The sequence below is a fragment of the Podarcis cretensis genome, assembly GCF_951804945.1.
Source record: "Podarcis cretensis genome assembly, chromosome: 4".
Taxonomy (NCBI): Eukaryota; Metazoa; Chordata; class Lepidosauria; order Squamata; family Lacertidae; genus Podarcis; species Podarcis cretensis.
This window is the reverse complement of record NC_137173.1, coordinates 74286118-74305403: the sequence shown is the minus strand read 5'-3', so window position 1 is coordinate 74305403 and position 19286 is coordinate 74286118. Positions and strand designations below refer to the sequence as shown.

General features: G+C 47.9%; 1 protein-coding gene across 4 annotated transcripts in view; it reads right to left on the bottom strand.

Moving 5' to 3' along the window:
- Positions 1-19286, bottom strand: part of HERC2 (HECT and RLD domain containing E3 ubiquitin protein ligase 2) — a 108520-nt gene that overhangs the window by 20046 nt on the left and 69188 nt on the right. For all 4 annotated transcript variants that reach the window (XM_079972354.1, XM_079972351.1, XM_079972353.1 and 1 more), the window contains exons 65-78: positions 18651-18876; positions 17615-17786; positions 16714-16897; positions 15736-15876; positions 14685-14876; positions 13391-13544; positions 12660-12767; positions 10869-11000; positions 10409-10567; positions 10199-10317; positions 9216-9341; positions 8794-8949; positions 1433-1548; positions 1111-1309 (exon numbers count right to left, since the gene is read on the bottom strand). In XM_079972354.1, the coding sequence (XP_079828480.1) occupies positions 1111-1309; positions 1433-1548; positions 8794-8949; positions 9216-9341; positions 10199-10317; positions 10409-10567; positions 10869-11000; positions 12660-12767; positions 13391-13544; positions 14685-14876; positions 15736-15876; positions 16714-16897; positions 17615-17786; positions 18651-18876 (2184 nt within the window). The remainder of the gene's footprint in view (positions 1-1110; positions 1310-1432; positions 1549-8793; positions 8950-9215; positions 9342-10198; positions 10318-10408; positions 10568-10868; positions 11001-12659; positions 12768-13390; positions 13545-14684; positions 14877-15735; positions 15877-16713; positions 16898-17614; positions 17787-18650; positions 18877-19286) is intronic.

The following is a 19286-nucleotide window of genomic DNA, read 5'->3' as shown; positions in this document are numbered from 1 at the left end:
TTTCTGCTATTCATGCTTTGAGTGTCGTTGTTTATGCAGCAAAATCAGCACAACCTATGCACAAGAAGAGGGGATCAAGAGGCTTAAGGTGGGGTTGAGGAAACCCTACTTGCATGAATACACTTCTGTGGAGACCTGCATTGTTAGTCACATGGAAAGGATGTAGCTATTTGTTTGAAAATTATCTGTGTTGTGCAGACGCTCTCAGTCTTCTTACGCTACATATTTTGGGCTGATTCTTAGGTTCTCTGTGGTCAAGTTTCAGACAGAAACCATAAGGAATAGGTGGAGTATTTAGTTCTTCCCCACAACACTGCTACAGGGGGGATTTCAAGAAAATAACTTTGCCATTCACCTGATTGCTTTTTAAAAAATATGAATTGATACAGCAAGGGAATTAAATCACACAGAATGTGCAATCACACCGCACAGGCAACAATAAGAATTGGTTCTTATGTTCTATGAACCAGCTTTCCTCTTTTTGTAGTTCTCATGAAACCGCTTTTATGGTGCATTTGTTTATTTATATCCCACCTTTCTCCCAGCGCAGAACTCAAAGCAGCTCATGTGAAGTAAAGCACGTACAACTAAAAATACACTAATCAATATAAATATTTTTAAACCAAATAAGTAAGTTACCCTGTTAAAACAGCACTGAATTTGAACACTTAAAACCATTCAAAAACATAAAAAGAAGATAAAATGCATTACATCCACCCTCATAAGACCCTGCCACAACAACCAGTTAGTGGCTTGTGGCCTGTCTAAACAAAACAAAACAAAACAAAACTATGACTATAGTTCTAGCTGATTAGAGTTTTCAATATACAATCTGCATATTCATGATACAACGAAAGCTCTAAACGAATTGTGCGGTGATTTGTGCTTCATGCTTAATTGCCAATATTGCTGCAGAGCTTGGAACCTAGATGGGTTTCCTGTGATTGTCACTGGCTTTGTAGCTCTGATCTCACATAACAAATTTTGCCCAAATAAGCCAACATCTTTCTTTACAAGTTTGCAAATCTTTCTTTTCATTCACTGAGCATGTTTTCTCTTCACAGAAAATTTCAATGTCACCGGCTCAGCTTGACATTAACATCATCTTACCTTCCCATCAGCAGTCACTGCAAAAAGTGTCTGCTCTCCACCAATCAACTGCACTGGCCGAAGCGTGGCAAGGGCTTCACAGGGAGTAGGAACTTTGACCTTAGCACCTTCTATGCCTCCAAGCTGTCCTCTGTGATTATGGCCCCAGCCATAAATAGTCCCGCTGCCTCCAGCAGAAAGCGTCCAATCATCCGGTCGCCTGTTGAGAAGAGAAGTCCTGTGAATGGCCTGAAACTCCATGATCCCTCAAACTTTTCATATATTCCAAAGAAGAAATGCAGTACCAACACCCCCCCCCAAAAAAATAGACTTTTCAGCTTACCTGTTCATCCACTGTACAAGCTGTTCATCTTGCTCTCGCTTAAACACATCATGGCTCTCATGCAGAACATCCATATTTTCATTATCTGCCATTAGTTCTCGAATTTTCTTGGCCACCTGCAATATAAACCGCACAATTTAGTGACTGGTTAAAGAAAGTGCAGTTTTCTTCATGGTTTGAATTTTCCTTGACAGTAACAGCAGCCAATCAGGCACTGGAATCTCCACTGAAAGAGTGAAGGAGCTGTTAACTAGGCCAAATATTGGAAGTTCTCAAACGATATTGTCAGGGACTCAGCGGGAGCGCAGGGAGGAGAGGAGATGGAAAGCGAGGGGGAGCAATCCGAGGGCAGCGTAGGAGAATATGACAGCAGCCCGATAGATTCCATGAGCCTCTCCAGCGAATCGGAAGATTCACAGAAGGGGGCGCCGATGGGCAGGGCAAGGGGCGACCCAAGGGGGACACCCCAGAAGCAAGGGGCCAGCGGGGACTCCCAGAGCACCAGTTGCAAATCAGGACCAGCTTCCCCACCAGAGCGTAGTGGGGGGGGAGGAGTCCCAGGTGTCAGAGCCCACATATGCACCACCAGCGAGAGAAGATGAGTCAGGGTGGACCACGCCTCCATCGGAGAGCGAGTTAACGGTTAAGAGGAAAGTTGCAGGCTGGGCGCGCGCGCCAAGATCAAAGGTACAGGCGAGCGGCACAGAAGGTAGCCCGGATAGGGAACCAGGTCCTAAAGCCCGCCGGAAGGAGGGGCAAGAATCGTCAGGGTCAGCGTCAGAGGAGTCGAGGAAGGATGAGACCCTAGCGGGCAGGAGGGCCCAGAGGAGAAAGGAATTTAGGAAGAGGTGGAGCAAAGCGAGAGTCTTAAACTGGTGTGGAGGGGGAGGAGACTCAGACAGGACTTCGCCGGTCTAAGCTCGGGACGTAGAGCTGCACGCTGCGGCTTTGAAATGGAGACTGAATCTCAATAAAGACTTTTGTACATAACTACAGCCTAGCGTTGGTCCTCTGTGAGCTGGGACCTGGAGGCAGCTCTGACAGTAAGTCCTGTCTCAGATTTCAAAGAACCTCGCAACGTGAGAGGACGCAGCGAGGGGCGAAGATTGGTGCTTCGCGAGCTCACAAAAGCAGCACAAGATGACTACAGAAGAACGACTGGCAGCTTTGCAAGAAGCCGTGGTACAACTTAACGCAGAAATACGAGCGGCAAGGAGGAGAGAAGAGGAATCAGATGCTGTCTGCAAGGATCTGCAAAACAGGTTGGAAATGTTGACTAAACAGGGGCCACCGGCAGCCAAATCAGAAGGGATCGGGCTCGGGAAGAGAGGGGGGAGCCTGGTGTCGCATTTCGATGGGAGTCTGCAGCAATATCCTAACTTCAGAGCAGACGTAGTTTTTGCGCTAAAGTTGCTGGAGAAGGACTTTAGAGATGAGCAGGAGAAAGTAGGCTTCATACTAACGCATCTCCATGGAGAAGCTAAAGCGTGGTTGCGCAATCTGTGGAGAGATAATGATCCAGCCCTCCAAAACGCAAAAGCCTTCATTAAGGCGATGGACGATTGTTTTTTATCGGAGATAGATGTCGATGTCGCTAGAAAAGGGATTCACGGTCTGAAACAAGGCAGAGCCACTGTAAGGCAATATCATTCCCGCTTTTTTGCATTGGTCAACGCGCTGGGATGGGAAAAAGACTCAGCGTCCGTCAGGGACCTGTTCTGGGAGGGGCTGAACGGGGCTGTGAAAGACGAAATCGCAAGGGGGGAGAGGCCACGGAGCACTCAAGAAGTGGTCCAGAAGGCGTTGACGATTGGTGTGCGGCTGGAAGAACGTCCCTGGAGCAAAGATGAAGGGCGTTGGGGACGCACGCCAGCAAGGGCACCTCCTTTCTTCCCCAGAGACTCAGCGCGCGCTCAATCCACGCCTCCACTGGGAGGGGGAGAGGAGCCGATGGAGATAGGTGGTGCCAAGGCTCAGTCAGCGACCAGAGCCCTCACACCAGGAGCAGCCAAGGTGAAGCCTCCTAGAGGGAACAGGAAGTGTTACATCTGCGAAAGTGCTCAGCATATGGCAAAAGAGTGCCCCCAGAGGCTCCACAAGCACAATGCAGCCTCAGCAAAAGTAACAGAAGCAGCTCAGCAGAGGGAACCGCAGCAGGGAAACGACGAAGTCTGGCTGGAAGCAGAGCCGCTGGGGCCCAGCCAGACGAATCAGTGAAGCAGTCCCCAGGAATCTTACAGCCCACAGACCCCCTCCCGCCCAAACCAGTGGTGCAGCTCACCGCAACACTCCAGCTTCCCAATGGGCTCACCATGGAAGTGCCTATTACCATTGACTCTGGTAGCAATGCAGACTTTATGGGGGTGGATTTCATCAAGCAACATAGCATAGCGCTCCTGCCGGCCACGATGCCCCTGAAAGTAGTGACAGTCGATGGAAGAGAATTGCTGGGGGGACAGGTGGTACACCAAACGCCGCCAATGGTGATGCGCATTGGAAATCACCGCGAAGTCATCAGCTTCAACGTCACCCAACTGTCAGACACGCCCATAGTGTTGGGCATGAGCTGGTTGGACAGGCACAGCCCGGCATTGGCATGGTACCAGCGTAAATTGACCTTCTGCTCCTCCTACTGCGCAGAACATTGCATCATGACTAACCAGGAGGACGAGGGGCAAGAGGATGACCCACAGCTACAACTGGGCATGCTGCAAGCTGTACCCGACAAGTACAAGGCGTTTTTGGAGGTCTTCTGCGAGAAGGAAGCGGACAAGCTGCCTCCCCACAGACCCTACGACTGCAAGATTGACCTCCTGCCGGGGGCAACGCTGCCGACCGGAAAACTGTACTCCATGTCTGAAGACGAACTGCAAGAGCTCAGGGAGTTCATAGATCACAATTTGAAGCGGGGATTCATCCGAGAATCCAAAGCAGTGGGGGGCAGTCCTGTTTTCTTTGTGAAGAAAAAAGACACGCCCCAGAAGAGGCTTGTAGTTGATTTCAGAATTTTAAATTCGAAAACCAAGCCCACGGCTTTCCCGATGCCCAAGATCGACGACTTGCTCGCGACGGTGAGAAAGGGACGCATCTTCACCAAGCTGGATCTACGAGGGGCGTACAATCTTATTCGCATGCGGGAGGGCGACGAGTGGAAGACGGCCATGTTCACGCCCTTGGGCACATATGAGTATAGGGTTATGCCTTTCGGTTTACAAAATGGCTCCCACTGCTTCCAAGCCTTCATGCATCACGTGTTAGCGGGGCTCCTATACAAGAAGTGCGTCTGCTTCCTGGACGACATTCTGATCTTCTCGGAATCGCAGGAGGCTCACGAGAGAGATGTCAAGGAAGTCCTGCAAAGACTACGGGAGCACAGGCTTTACGCCAAGCTGGAGAAATGCCAGTTCGACATGACGGAGGTGGATTTCCTGGGCTACAAGCTGTCCGACAAGGGAATCGCCATGGACAGCGCCAAGGTACGATCAGTACTGGACTGGAAGAGCCCGCGCAATCGGAAGGAGGTCCAGAGGTTTGTCGGCTTTGCTAACTTTTATCGCAAGTTCATCAAGGGTTTCGCTATGCAGACGGCGGCCATCACGGACACCCTCAGCTCCAAGAAGAAGAAGTTCATCTGGACGGACCAGGCGGAGCAGTCCTTTCAGAAACTCAAGCGTCTTTTCGCTTCCGAGGAACAACTGCTGCATGTGAACCCCAGCAAGCCCATGAGGGTGGAGACGGATGCCTCCGACAGAGCCGTGGGGGCAGTCCTGTTGCAGCGAGACCCGCAAGGGGATTGGAGGCCGTGTGCTTTCTACTCCAGGAAGCTCAGCAAGTCGGAGCAGAACTACACCATCTGGGACAGAGAGTTGCTGGCCATTCATGCAGCATTCAAGGCGTGGCGGCACTTCCTCATCGGAGCCAAACACACGGTGCAAGTTCGCACGGACCATAAGAACCTGGAGTACTGGCGCACGGCGCGGTTCCTGAACCAGAGACACATCCGCTGGGCGGAGTTCTTCGCGGATTTCGACTTCAGGATAGAATATATCCCCGGAGACAACAACGTCATGGCTGATGCGCTATCCAGGAAGCCGCAGTATCTGGAGGAAGCAGCACCGGTAGCGGCCAAACACATTTTCGCACCCAAGGCGTAGGCATGCGCTTCTGCCACAATAGACCTGGAAGCGATACGGCGCGAGCTGCGAACAGATTCCTTCGCGCGCTCCAAGATGGAGGAGGTGCGCAGCGGCACGGCAAAGGACGACGAGTTCCAGATACGCGACGGACTGCTCCTCCGCAAGGGGGCCATCTACGTACCGGGAGATGAACTCCGCGCGACAGTACTGCAACAGCTACACGACGCACCCAGCGCCGGACATTTCGGCAGGGAAAAGACGGTGGAATTAGTAGCCAGAGACTTTTGGTGGCCCAAGATGCGGGGAGAAGTCGCGGAATACGTCACGAGGTGCGACACCTGCCAAAGGGCCAAGCCAGTACACAGACCGCCGGCGGGACTGTTAGAACCGCTACAGACCCCGTCCGAACCGTGGGAGAGGGTAGCCTTGGACTTTGTCACTGACCTGCCCAGCTCGAGGGGCAAAACAGCAGTACTTGTGGTAGTCGACATGTTCACCAAGATGGCGCACTTCATTCCTTGCGCGAAGGTGGCCACAGCGGAACAGACAGCCAAGCTGTTCATAGACCACGTGTTCAAGGTACACGGCCTGCCACGGTCTATCCTGTCTGACAGGGGGCGCCAGTTCATCTCGAGTTTCTGGCGGAAGCTGATGGGGATCCTGAACGTCAAGGTCAACCTAGCGTCGGCAAGACACCCGCAGACCAACGGACAAGCGGAGAGGGTCAACGCCGTCATGCAGCAGTACCTGAGATGTTACGCCAACCAGCAGCCCTCGACCTGGGTGGACTATCTGCCCCTGGCCGAGTTTGCCTACAACAACACACAACACGTGTCCACGGGGGTGACACCGTTTTTTGCCAACCACGGGCGACATCCCAGGACCTTCCCGGGCTTAGAGAAAGAGGGGGAGGGGGAGCCACAGGGAGCAGAGGCATTGGCAGAGGAGTTACAGGAGGTCCATGAACAGCTCCGTAGACAGTTAGACCTAGCAAAACACGTATACAAGATGCAAGCAGACAAACACAGAAGAGTGGGGGAGGACATACGGGTAGGGGACTGGGTCTGGTTAGCGGCCCAGGCAGTGCCGGCCAGGTCCTTAGCTAAGAAGAAGCTAGGACACAAGCAGTTGGGCCCTTACCTAGTCGAGGCACAGATCAACCCAGTGGCTTTCCGTTTGACACTACCGGAGGGTTCCAGAATGCACCCGGTCTTTCATAGATCGGTGCTAACGCCCTACAAGGCACCTCACAGGTTTCAGGAGCCAGGAACAGCTCCCAGTCCGCTTAGAGATGCACCCATGACAGGGGGGTCGCCGAGGGCGGGGCCACTCAACGAGGTGACGGAGATTTTGGACTCGAGATGGGGGGAAGAGGGAGTCGAATATCTCATCGCAAGGGAAGGTGCCCCGGCCAGCGCCAACAGCTGGGTGCCGTACTATGCGGTGGAGGAGCACTACCTCAAAGACGAGTTCCACGCACTCTTCCCACACAGGCCCATGCCGGAGGATTATTTTGACGAATATCTTTTCACCCCCACACTCTCAGCCAGTACGTTTCAGGGGTTCTCCTCGGTTGAGGAGACGGTTCCAGAGACTACCTCGCCGGAGGGGTCGATCTCAGACTTGGGTGCGGAGCGCTCTTATTGGTGGGACACTCAACCCGAGGAGGAGTGGCGCAGGAGACTGCTCAGAGGGCCCTGGCACGCAGACTACCCAGAGGAAATGGGGGAACAAGGGGGCATGGACGGGTTGGGGGAGGATCCTGGTTTCGAGCACGCCGGCAACGAGATGGAAGCGGAGGAGAGCGACGTCGATGTACCCGTCACGGACTGGCAGCATGCCAGGGGGGAAGACCGGTATCCGGCATGCACCCCCACAGCATTGGAGCACCCGGAACCCACGCCAGAGGAGGGGGAGGGGGGAAGGGGGGGCTTCGAGGGGGGGATGGATGTCAGGGACTCAGCGGGAGCGCAGGGAGGAGAGGAGATGGAAAGCGAGGGGGAGCAATCCGAGGGCAGCGTAGGAGAATATGACAGCAGCCCGATAGATTCCATGAGCCTCTCCAGCGAATCGGAAGATTCACAGAAGGGGGCGCCGATGGGCAGGGCAAGGGGCGACCCAAGGGGGACACCCCAGAAGCAAGGGGCCAGCGGGGACTCCCAGAGCACCAGTTGCAAATCAGGACCAGCTTCCCCACCAGAGCGTAGTGGGGGGGAGGAGTCCCAGGTGTCAGAGCCCACATATGCACCACCAGCGAGAGAAGATGAGTCAGGGTGGACCACGCCTCCATCGGAGAGCGAGTTAACGGTTAAGAGGAAAGTTGCAGGCTGGGCGCGCGCGCCAAGATCAAAGGTACAGGCGAGCGGCACAGAAGGTAGCCCGGATAGGGAACCAGGTCCTAAAGCCCGCCGGAAGGAGGGGCAAGAATCGTCAGGGTCAGCGTCAGAGGAGTCGAGGAAGGATGAGACCCTAGCGGGCAGGAGGGCCCAGAGGAGAAAGGAATTTAGGAAGAGGTGGAGCAAAGCGAGAGTCTTAAACTGGTGTGGAGGGGGAGGAGACTCAGACAGGACTTCGCCGGTCTAAGCTCGGGACGTAGAGCTGCACGCTGCGGCTTTGAAATGGAGACTGAATCTCAATAAAGACTTTTGTACATAACTACAGCCTAGCGTTGGTCCTCTGTGAGCTGGGACCTGGAGGCAGCTCTGACAGATATATCCTGGTGGTCTTATTTGGCATATGTACTTAAATGTCTGCATGCTTGCACCATTGTCCATGATAATACATTTTTTCATATGTGTGTACACACACGCTCTTAGGGACGCGGGTGGCGCTGTGGGTTAAACCACAGAGCCTAGGACTTGCTGATCAGAAGGTCGGCAGTTTGAATCCCCACGATGGGGTGAGCTCCCGTTGCTCGGTCCCTGCTCCTGCCAACCTAGCAGTTTGAAAGCATGTCAAACTGCAAGTAGATACTGTAAATAGGTACCGCTCCAGCGGGAAGGTAAACGGTGTTTCCGTGCGCTGCTCTGGTTCGCCAGAAGCGGATTAGTCATGCTGGCCACATGACCCGGAAGCTGTCTGCGAACAAACGCCGGTTCCCTCAGCCTATAGAGCGAGATGAGCATGCAACCTCAGAGTCGGCCACGAGTGGACCTAATGGTCAGGGGTCCCTTTACCTTTACACACACACTCTTAAGCATGAAGTTGAACCAGTTCTCCAAGTACCTCGTCAAGGAAGAGGCGAGGCAATGGTGTCCTCTTATCAAGGGCTACAGCAACTCTCGAAGCCATGCAGTATCTCCTAAACCAAGCCCATTTGTGTGTCTCTGCACAGCAGGGAAGGGTATCCAGTTCCAGATCACAAGCAAGAGCTACAAGCACCTACAAATAAAAACAACATAGTTCGAAAGCACAAGGTTTCAGCAAGACCAGGCAGTAATATGCTGGCTGTTCTTCAGGTTAAAACATTTTTAAAGTTCTCTTTAAAAGATATGGCTTTCTTCTTTTCTTGTAGGAACATCTCCCCCCACCTCTCTCCCCCTTTATCCACGTAGCATAGTTAGGATTGTAATGACAAATTTCCCCTTAAGTAATGCTAAGGAGACCCCGCTCTGGGCTTCCACGTTTTGTACCCCATGCCATCCTACCTTAAAGAAAGGACTGTGGAGAAGTTGTTTGCCACCTCTGACAATGGGGTCTTCGTAATCAAACTGCCGCTGCAATGCTTCAGGAAGGCCTTTAACAAGAGCAGCTAAGGCACTGCCTGTGAAACTCTAGGGTAGGGGGGAGAAGCAGAATAAAGTAGTATTAGTTTCTAAGCGGCACTTGATAATGGTTGCACTTTTATAATGAAGAAGTTGTAAACCTATACAATGGTACCTCGGGTTAAGTACTTAATTCATTCTGGAGGTCTGTTCTTAACCTGAAACTGTTCTTAACCAGAAGCACCACTTTAGCTAATGGGGCCTCCTGCTGCTGCCATGCCACTAGAGCACGATTTCTGTTCTCATCCTGAAGCAAAGTTCCTAACCTGAGGTACTATTTCTGGGTTAGCGGAGTCTGTAACCTGAAGCGTATGTAACCTGAAGCGTATGTAACCCGAGGTACCACTGTACTGCCAAACATCACTAGATTGGGGGTGGGGGTCGTGAATGAACTCATCTGTGTAACTATAAAAGATTTGCAGGTACTGCCTAACCAACTCTAATGCAGTTTTGTTTCTTGTTTAAATTGTTTTTACACCACTCTAGAAAAAAAAAGGCTCCCAGAGCAGCTTATAAATATCAGTAATATAAAAAAAAAATCAATAATAGTATTTCTCTTGCCCCCCCACCCCTCCCCCGGTTACGTGGCTGCTATCACAGAATTCATCATGATTTGGAGAAGAGGAAGGAAATTCTCTTGACTGCTACTTGCTAAATGGTGTGAAAACCATCTGTCAAGTATCTAAAAGACAAGCGAAACATTACTCAAAGCATTGCTAGAGCTTTAAAAAGCCCCAGGTGGTGTGGTATTACATGTTTGATTAATGACAGGAAGGTTGCTGTGAGCTATTCGTGTCTTACAATTTACGCCAGCATTAGAGCAAACTCAAGAACTCAGGTTGCCACTGGAAATCTGAGCTTCTTACCATAGCTCGTGCTTCGCCATCGTTGTCTCCCAGTATTCGGTTGATGTTAATTGACTGGCCGAATTCAGTAGTTAGCAACTTCCGCAGTCTCTGTAAGGCCCACATTCTGTGACCAGCAGCTAAAAATGCGTAAGATACATATATATAAGCAGATCGGCTTAGCAATCCATTAAACATACAAATTAGAAACTTTTCCAAAACTGCACCTACCTAGAGCACTCAGCTGAGCGCATGCTGCCAGTGAGGCTGCCAAGCGAGGAACTATGCTCCTGTTGGAAGCAAAATTCAAACGGAAATCCAGCAAACATGTTACCAAATCCATTGATGGGCAAGAAAGGATGCAGCGATCTGAAAGAAGGTCTTTGGGACCTATGGGCAGAAACAGGATTAATATTAGTCACTCCTCTGTCTAACACTTGGGCTTGTACTATTTATTTGAGACCTGGCCTTCTGATGTAAATAAATCACCCTGAAGCACCTTACAACTTAAAAAATAGGCAATTATCAGCTCAACCTGGAGTCCAGATTTTCTTTAACACAGACTTAACTTAAGCTCTCTCTTTCTTCCTAGCTTAAGTTGTTTCTTAGCTTGCTAGCACAACTATCCCTGATCCCTGTAAAAAACAAAGGAACAAATATACTAGTGCAATTAAGCAATTAAAACATTCACCGGCCGCCGGCATGATGGGATAAACTGTGAAGCGCCAGCCCCATCCATTCACAGAACCGTCGCTGATGAATTTCCATTTTAATTCATCGCCTGGAATGCGCAGTTCACTAGACCAGTCAGACCATTCGCGACCTACAAGTTTGGATGAGACAAAGAGTTAACAAACAGCTGCAGAGTTTGCTATATGTCACTCACTAAAGCGCCACACACAATGATGGTACCCACTGCCAATAAAATTCAATTTCACTGGGGACTACTAATAACTACTAGTATCTACTACTACTAAAACACAACGTGGTTGCTGAACAAAGTGGCACTGAGGCTCTATCTGCAGCAGATCAGTAAGAATTAATATGAACCCAAAATCTGTTATTACTGGTTCTGTCACTGGAGATGCAAGGGAAACAACCTTACAAAGCCTGAAAGTTGTCCTCGGATCCAAGTGGTTGTTTTGTTTCCCAGCTAAACTGTGAGTTTCACAAAGCACAATGAGAGCATGAAGAATGAAACTAGAAACTAAAAGCTAATACAAATTGCCCAAAAATATTAATAAAAATAGTAAGGTAAAAGGTAAAGGATGCTTGGAAGGTTAAATCCAGTCAAAGGTTACTATGGGGTGTGGTGCTCATAACAGTTTCAGGCCAAGGGAGCCAGCATTTGTCCACAGACAGCTTTCCATGTCATGTGGCCGGCATGACTAAACTGTTTCTGGCGCAAAAGAACACTATGACGGAAACCAGAGTGCACACAAACGCTGTTTACCTTCCCGCCACAGGGGTACCTATTTATCTACTTGCACTGGCATGCTTTTGAACTGCTAGGTTGACAGAAGCTGGGACAGAGCAACGGGCACTCACCACTGCCACGTGGATTTGAACTGTCAACCTTCTGATCAACAAGCCCAAGAGGCTCAGTGGTTTAGACCACAGCACCACCTGCACACGCCAGAAGGATTGGGTGGAAATATTCAACTCCAGTGCTCACAATCTATCAAATTGATTGTGGATTAATGATTATTATCATGCTTCTGTAACACCATTTATGTTGTTAGTTTCCCAGGCTACTGTTCCCAAAAAAAAATCAACCTATCATCTAGTAGTGAGGAATGTGAAGCTCAAGTGATGAATGTGGCCAACAGCCAAATCCTATGTGATCTGCTGCATCCAGTCCACATAGCCACCCTATTCAACTGAACACATGAGAGAGGTCAGCAAAAGCTGAAAGCCCAAATGCACTCTGTGCAGCTTTGGGATCTAGGACTAACAAAGACTTGCTCCCTACACCCAGTCTTTCCCTCTGGGTGCAGTGCAAGCATTGGGTGTTGTTGCCTAAAGGCACTCTCCCAGCTCCTTGGGAAACAGCGGCCAACAATGTGTGCTTCCAGTCGCCCAACTTTTCCCCTGGGAGCTGCAAACTACGCAGCAGGCACAGAGACAAGCTCTCATGCCTTCCCATCTGCAGAGGAAGGATAGAGGTGTATCCCTGTTGGGCAGCTGGAGAGCTAACTGCCTGGAAGTCGGAAAAGCAGCAACGAAGAAAGAGAAAGGGGTGTCAGAAAGAACAGAATGGGGGGAGAAGAGGTGCGTCTGCCCATTTTTGGTTCTTGGCTTTGCCTTCCATCAGCTGTAGTCCCCAATGTAGCTTTCCCATAGACCTACCACCCTCCTTATATAAAGGTTTCTCACCCCTGTTAAGAGACCAATCTGTAATACGTTTTTTTTTTTGCTGATAAAACACAAAGAACAATAAAGCGTTTGGCACAACGCTAAATCTGATATATTGTCTCATTACCTGATCGGACAGAAACTATCCGGTTGACTCCATCCATGACAGTGAGTGGGTCATGGCGTCGTTCTGTGGAACACTGACGGTCAAATTCTACTCGAAGCCCTTCAGCACCTAAAGGGTGAAAGCCACAGAAGTAAAGCCCCTTCTTTTCTTTTCTTTTTTTAAAAAAGAGCATCATCTTTCTGACCCTGCAAGATAAGCATCTGAAGTACAAAGCATTCATAGGCTTGTGCGTACCTTTTACAACACCAAACCTGAACTTCAGCTGTTTAGCTGAGCATACTAGCACTTGCAACAAAAATTATTATTTTACTAAAGAAATATGCTATGATTTCAATGGAAAATATGGACACAGCTACTTCTGAATGAATCTAAAATATCCACCAAACAGTTATGTCCTAATAGATATAAAAGCCATTGTGCTGCCAAAAACATTAGTGAAACCATGATGGAAGTATTGCCCTCTATCATTACATCTGTGTGCCCAGGAATAATCAAGCAATCTTTGCACAATCTTAAGGACAAACTGCACTGCTTTTTTGTTGTTGTTTATATACATTAGAGAAATTTAAGCCCCGTTAGCAGCTACAAACATGCATGATTTACTACCCTAACAAAACTTGATGAAACCACACACTTTCAGTAGCCCCTATTCATCATTTGGTGTATAAATTTTAGTGAAGGCATAGAATCCATTTGCACCTTTGAGTGTACACCTTATGAGAATTTAGTACCTGGTATTTTAACAGTGCCACTGGTAGAAGTATCGTCTGTATACGGATGACTACTTTCCACCACCACCGGTTGCGAAGACAGGCGACCGCTTTGCGAATCCGTTGCCACGTCTTCCAGCTCCGTAACGCACAGCTCCAGCAGCATATCAGCAACCTGAAAATACAAATCTTGCGAGATTTATTTTTTGCATACATAGATGCTCCTCATTCTTTTTGCAGGTCAATCGATGTTCCAACAATAGCATGCTTAAAACAAACATTAAGGTTGCTATCAGAATTGGTATGTAAATTTTAAAAATTTGCAATAGTTGTTTCAAGCAAGATCTATAGCAGAAAACAAGGTGAAACAGTCCCTAGATGCAGGGGCATAGCGCTGTGTGCCGGCGCCTGGGGCAGGAGCGCACTTACCCAACCCTTGCTGCTGATGGCAAGGTGCTAGCCAACCCCCCAAGCTTCTGGGTCCAGAGCCGCAGTCCCCCTGCCCCCCCCCCATGCTATGCCAGTGCCTAAATGTCAAGGAGGCATTAGGTAGGAGGCAAGCTGATCCTTCAGTCCAGGAGTGAAGCTGCCTCTGAGAGGTAATTTGCTGGCAACAAGAAAAAGGTACAGAATAAAGCAAACGCTAAATAAATAAATCACATTGAAGAGAGATGGGGGTGGTCAGCAAATCCACCTGGACATCATTACCCGGCAGCCCTTACTGACTTTCAGGCCTTTATTTTGTTAAATTGGAAATACTAATTTATGCTGTTGCAATTTTGCTTGTTTACCTTATGGCAGAACTGTTTCATTGTTTATTGGCCCTGTTTATGGGATTTTGTATAGTCTTTTTCAGTTTATTTGTATTACTGTGTTCCCTTGCTCTGGGACTGAAAACGTTCAGTGAAGAGTGGGCTACAAATACTGTAAACAATTTTTTAAAAAATAAAACAGAGGAGAAAAGAACCAGGCTTCCCCACCGACTTGCTGTATATGTATGCACCTGCCCTACAAAATTTCAACCTTGCCAGCTCGTTCAATAAACTAACTTCTTTCCAGTTCTAAAGTTTCATCTCAATTCAGTTACAGATTGCAAGGGCTCCTGAAGAATACTCTGTAAACATCTTTAGCCATCTCAGGTGTGTGTGTGTGTGTGTGTGTGTGTGTACAAATGTTCACTGATATTCCTAGATATTTGCAGCAGACTTTGACATCTCAGCCATGTATTAACCACATCAGGAATGTCAGTATACTTAAGAAGCATTACAAGTACAGAGCAACTGATGAAACAAAACCCAAGGTCATTCTAACCAACCTGAGGGTAAGCAGTGCCCATGCCAGACAGCACAGCTGAAAGGACATCCTTGCCCTTCTCTCCAGCGCGGCTGGACACGGCCAGCTTCAAGAGGTCCACCATGACTCGGGTGTCATCTGGCACCAGAAGACCAGTGAACTCATCCAAGTACTGGGGCTCCGGACCAGAGACTTTGCTTTGGCTTTCTGCATCCTTCAAAACAAAATGGAAGAAAAGGCAGATGAAGAGAATACACAGAAGCCTAAACGAGGTACCCGAAGACAGAAGCACACACGGGACAAGCCCATCCAGAAAGCAAATCTACAGGCCTGGATTCTGTAGTCTCACAGGCTTATACATGCTTAATCTGTATTTTTAGCACTTCAAAAACAACGAATATGGCAGAGGGACATGTTCAGGGATCCAAAACAGATAATATTGTTCAACTGTGGTGCATTGCATTATCGTCCCAACAATTCTAAGTTGCATTAACTTCTAGGGTCTACGGAATGCAATTAACTAAAAATTTGTACAGTGGTGCCTCGCAAGACGAAAAGAATCCGTTCCGCGAGTCTCTTCGTCTAGCGGTTTTTTCGTCTTGCGAAGCAAGCCCATTGACGGCTTAGCGGATTAGCGCTATTAGCGGCTTAGCGGCTTTTAGCGGCTTTTAGCGGCTTATCGGCTTAGCAGATAAGCGGATAAGCGGCTTAGAAAAAGGGGGGGAAGGGGGAAAAAACGCAGGAACTCGCAAGACATTTTCATCTTGCGAAGCAAGCCCATAGGAAATTCGTTTTGCGAAGCACCTCCAAAACGAAAAACCCTTTCGTCTAGTGGGTTTTCCGTCTTGCGAGGCATTCGTCTTGCGGGGCACCACTGTATTTTTCATAAATACAGACTAGTGCATAAAGAGGTAGGTTAATGTGATGATCATAGGAGCATCTGGCTACCCAACAACCCAGCCTGCACATGGTGCATCCTGCGGCACGTTCTGCATAAACTCTCTCAAGCACCATCCACGTTCAGTTACTTTCAGGGAAATGCAATATATCAGTGGAAAAAACAGAAACGGTACCTCTTTGGTTTTGGTCATGGTCTCTGCTATTATACTGGCTGCTCCGGGATCATCGGTAACAGGAATAAAAGGACGAGATGAGGCTGCAGAAGCCGAAGGAGTTACAGCTGAAGGAGTCACAGCATCGTCTGTAGAAGCCACCTAGCCAAGCAGAGTTGCATAACAGTAAGAAAGCTTGTTGAATCAGATACAGCAGGACTTTGCAAAGCATTTGCATCACGTTTAAGCAGTATAAAAAACAAGTCAATAACCACAACAGTACCATACACAACTACCCTAAATTAACATTTTTCAGAAGTTCACCTTTGCCCAATTATTTTCATTGCTCCAAAGGATCATTGCCATGGCAAGAGCTTACCAACTAAAATGCAAGCCAAACATGCACAGCTGGACTTGCCAGCTTCTGCAGTGGCCTTTCTTCCACTAAAAATTCCCTTCTGGAGTCCTTCCATAAGATAAATGCTCGAGATGGCCATTTTCAAACAATTATGTAAGATGTGGAAATTTAAATTTGTATCCTTAGCATCTGCTATGTGAGCTAACTCTTAGTGTCTTAAAAATCTTGCTAACTAAAATCTTGCTTACTTTTCCGGGTGTAGTGCGATTCAGCCCACAAGTGACTACAGTGGTTCTTGAACGGCTTGGCTCTCAAATGCGGCAAACCCGTAAGTAAGTGTTCCAGTTTGTGAACGTTTTTCGGAAGCCAAACATCTGACGCGGCTTCCGCTTGAGTGCAAGAAGCTCCCACAGCCGATTGGAAGCCGTGCCTTGGTTTTTGAAAGGTTTTGGGAGTCCCGAAACGGATTAAGTTCGAGAACCAAGGTACCACTGTATTTTTAAATCTCGCGAGCTGGATTGCAAACAATACAAAACCTTCTATGCAAGCAAACAAATCTAGACGATCAATTGAAAGTTTTCTACTACCCGTCTTTCTAATAATTCAGTTGAGGGGGTGGGAAGTTGGGGGGGGGGAATTACCTCCACTCTCCTGTCTTGCCATGGGGTTGGGCTCAGCCTCTCTTCTACATCTACCACTAGCATACTATCTTCTCCATTGGGTGCACTGCCCATAGAAGAAAGGTCTGGAGGAGCAGGCGAGGAAGACAAACATTCCACTGGTGCAATCATACTTGCAGGCATTAGTGCTCCAACCACAGCATCCCTAAAATCAAAAGGAAAGCATTCAGAATATTATTGTGTTACATTACACTTGCCTCACTGGGCAGAAACAACATCAGATTCATTATTAGCATTTTTAAAAATTACATTGTGATAAAGTCGCACAGAATCATGGTACTTGACCCAGCAGTAGCACAAATAAAGAACCCTCTTAGTTCAAGCATCCCTAACAGGAGAGGCCACAAAACAGAAGATAGCCTACCATTCTTTTTAAAAATTAAAAATAAAATACACGATAAGCAGGAAAGACTAAGTCAAAAGAGACTGAGGACAAGTAAAACATTTCAAAACTTGTAACAAAGATACCCTAAGTAAGTTAGCAATATCTTCGCTAGGTCTGCTTTGGCTATGAAAAATTACACATACATGTGTTGCTTTCCCCTCCCCAACCCACTAAAAACTGACCTGTTAACAAGTTTATTTAACACCCAGCAGAAAACTCATATTATATGAACTGTCCAATCTGCATGGACATCTGCATCACACACCCAAAAAACCAACTATACTCCAGATGAAAAGTGACCAACTGAACCAAATGGTGTATTTCCTGAACCAAATGGTGTACTTATATGATTTGTGAAATGAGCAATTTCCTTTCACAGCATCCAACAGGCATCAGAAAACCTGAGTGTAAGAGCCAAGCCCAATTAGATACTAAAAGAAAATGTACTTAACCATGTATCCTTATGCCCAAGCTTACCTGGCATACATGATCTGTAATGCTGTCAGTATATGAGACAATGCCTGCTGTTTGGCAAGGTTGCCATCTAGTGACAAAAGGATCTTGGCAAGAGAAGGCCGGTTAGGTTTAGAGGTGTTTGCGCCATTGATTTTGTTACTAGCAGCAGAAGAATCGGCATCTGATGGGACACCTAGAGGAAATAAAAAGATTTCCAGGTTTCCCATTAGGACAAATTTACACACAGACTTCTCAGCCACAGAAGAACAAGCAGGGAAGCCCAAAGCTAGTTTGGGACCAAATATAAACTAGGAAAGATATTTGGCTCCTTCCTTCATTGTTTATAGATTTCCACTCCCTGTCTCCCTGCCCCCTCATACACATTCAATCTCCTTCTCCCTTCCTTTCTCACATACACACCTTTGTGCTTTGCTACGTTCAGATGTGGAGAAAACTTATATTTTACCATTAGAATGACTCTTCAATTAATTCAGTCCTGTTTTGCATGTCAAATTTCAGTTCAAGTTAGTACCAGAAGGCCAGGCGGGGGGGGGGGGGAGAGACTACACAAAAACAATTTACATCAAATGCATCTTTACATGTGTGTGTGTGTGTGTGTGTGTGTGTGTGTATACACCCACACACCCACTATGCTGGCACTGGCACTCCTTTCTTTCTCTATGGCCCTGGTTAGCATCCCTCTTTTAGCAGAGGCCTTATTTGAAACTGAACAAGAACTTGAAAGTCAGAAACCTTGCAGACACCCCCCCTTCCTCCCCCCCCCCCAAGAATTATATGGTTTAAATGAAGAAAGTAGGGAGGAATTAAAACCAGATAACTAGGAGTGGATTTTTGTGTGGCAGGCGGGTGAACACCATTCACAGTTTGGCTCCTCAAAACTGATTCTTGGGTCCAGTAGATCCCACAAGGCTGAGGTCTGGCTACTAGCTTTCTCTCTATGGCGATACTATTTTGCTAAACACACACACAACAGCAACAATGCCACCACACCGCTTTCCTCTCTTACGCTTATTTGTCATTTATTTATTTATATTACCCAAATAGGATGCTCCTAAAGGGTCTCTCGCTGTTTGAAAGAGAACGGGCTCGTGCACAGAGGGTGTAGCTACGTCCATGGTTGTCCAAGCCACGCTATGGGAAGACCCACAAGCAACACGGGTGATTTTCTGGCCTTCCAAACCTTGCACCAGAGTGGGCTTTCTGTTGACTGTAGTTGTCCCATTGCCTTGCTGTCCGTGATCATTATCTCCCCAAGCATAAACCTGCCAATAAATCAAATCATTCTGTGCATCTCTCTTTTTCAGTGAAAATTTCACATACAGCACATTCAAAGTAATATAGAGAAATTATTGACCCACGGGATATCTAACAGATGCAGAATCTTGCTCTGAACTCAGTTGTGTAGACGTAATCCTCGTTTTGTGTGTGGGTTACATTCTGGACCCCCACACGTATCAGAAGAGCAAACGAAAGCCCGTTCCACCCCATTTTGTGTTGTCTTTATGATATTTTGGGGCTATTTTCAGGTTATGCACTGTGCGCACACGTCATCCAGACCCGCCTAAATAAGCTGCTGCTTGTATCCATACGCCCCATTATCTTTGCTGAAATTCAACCCAATGGAAGTTAAGTTTCAGTCTAAATGGAACTGGAGCAAACGGCTTGAATAATG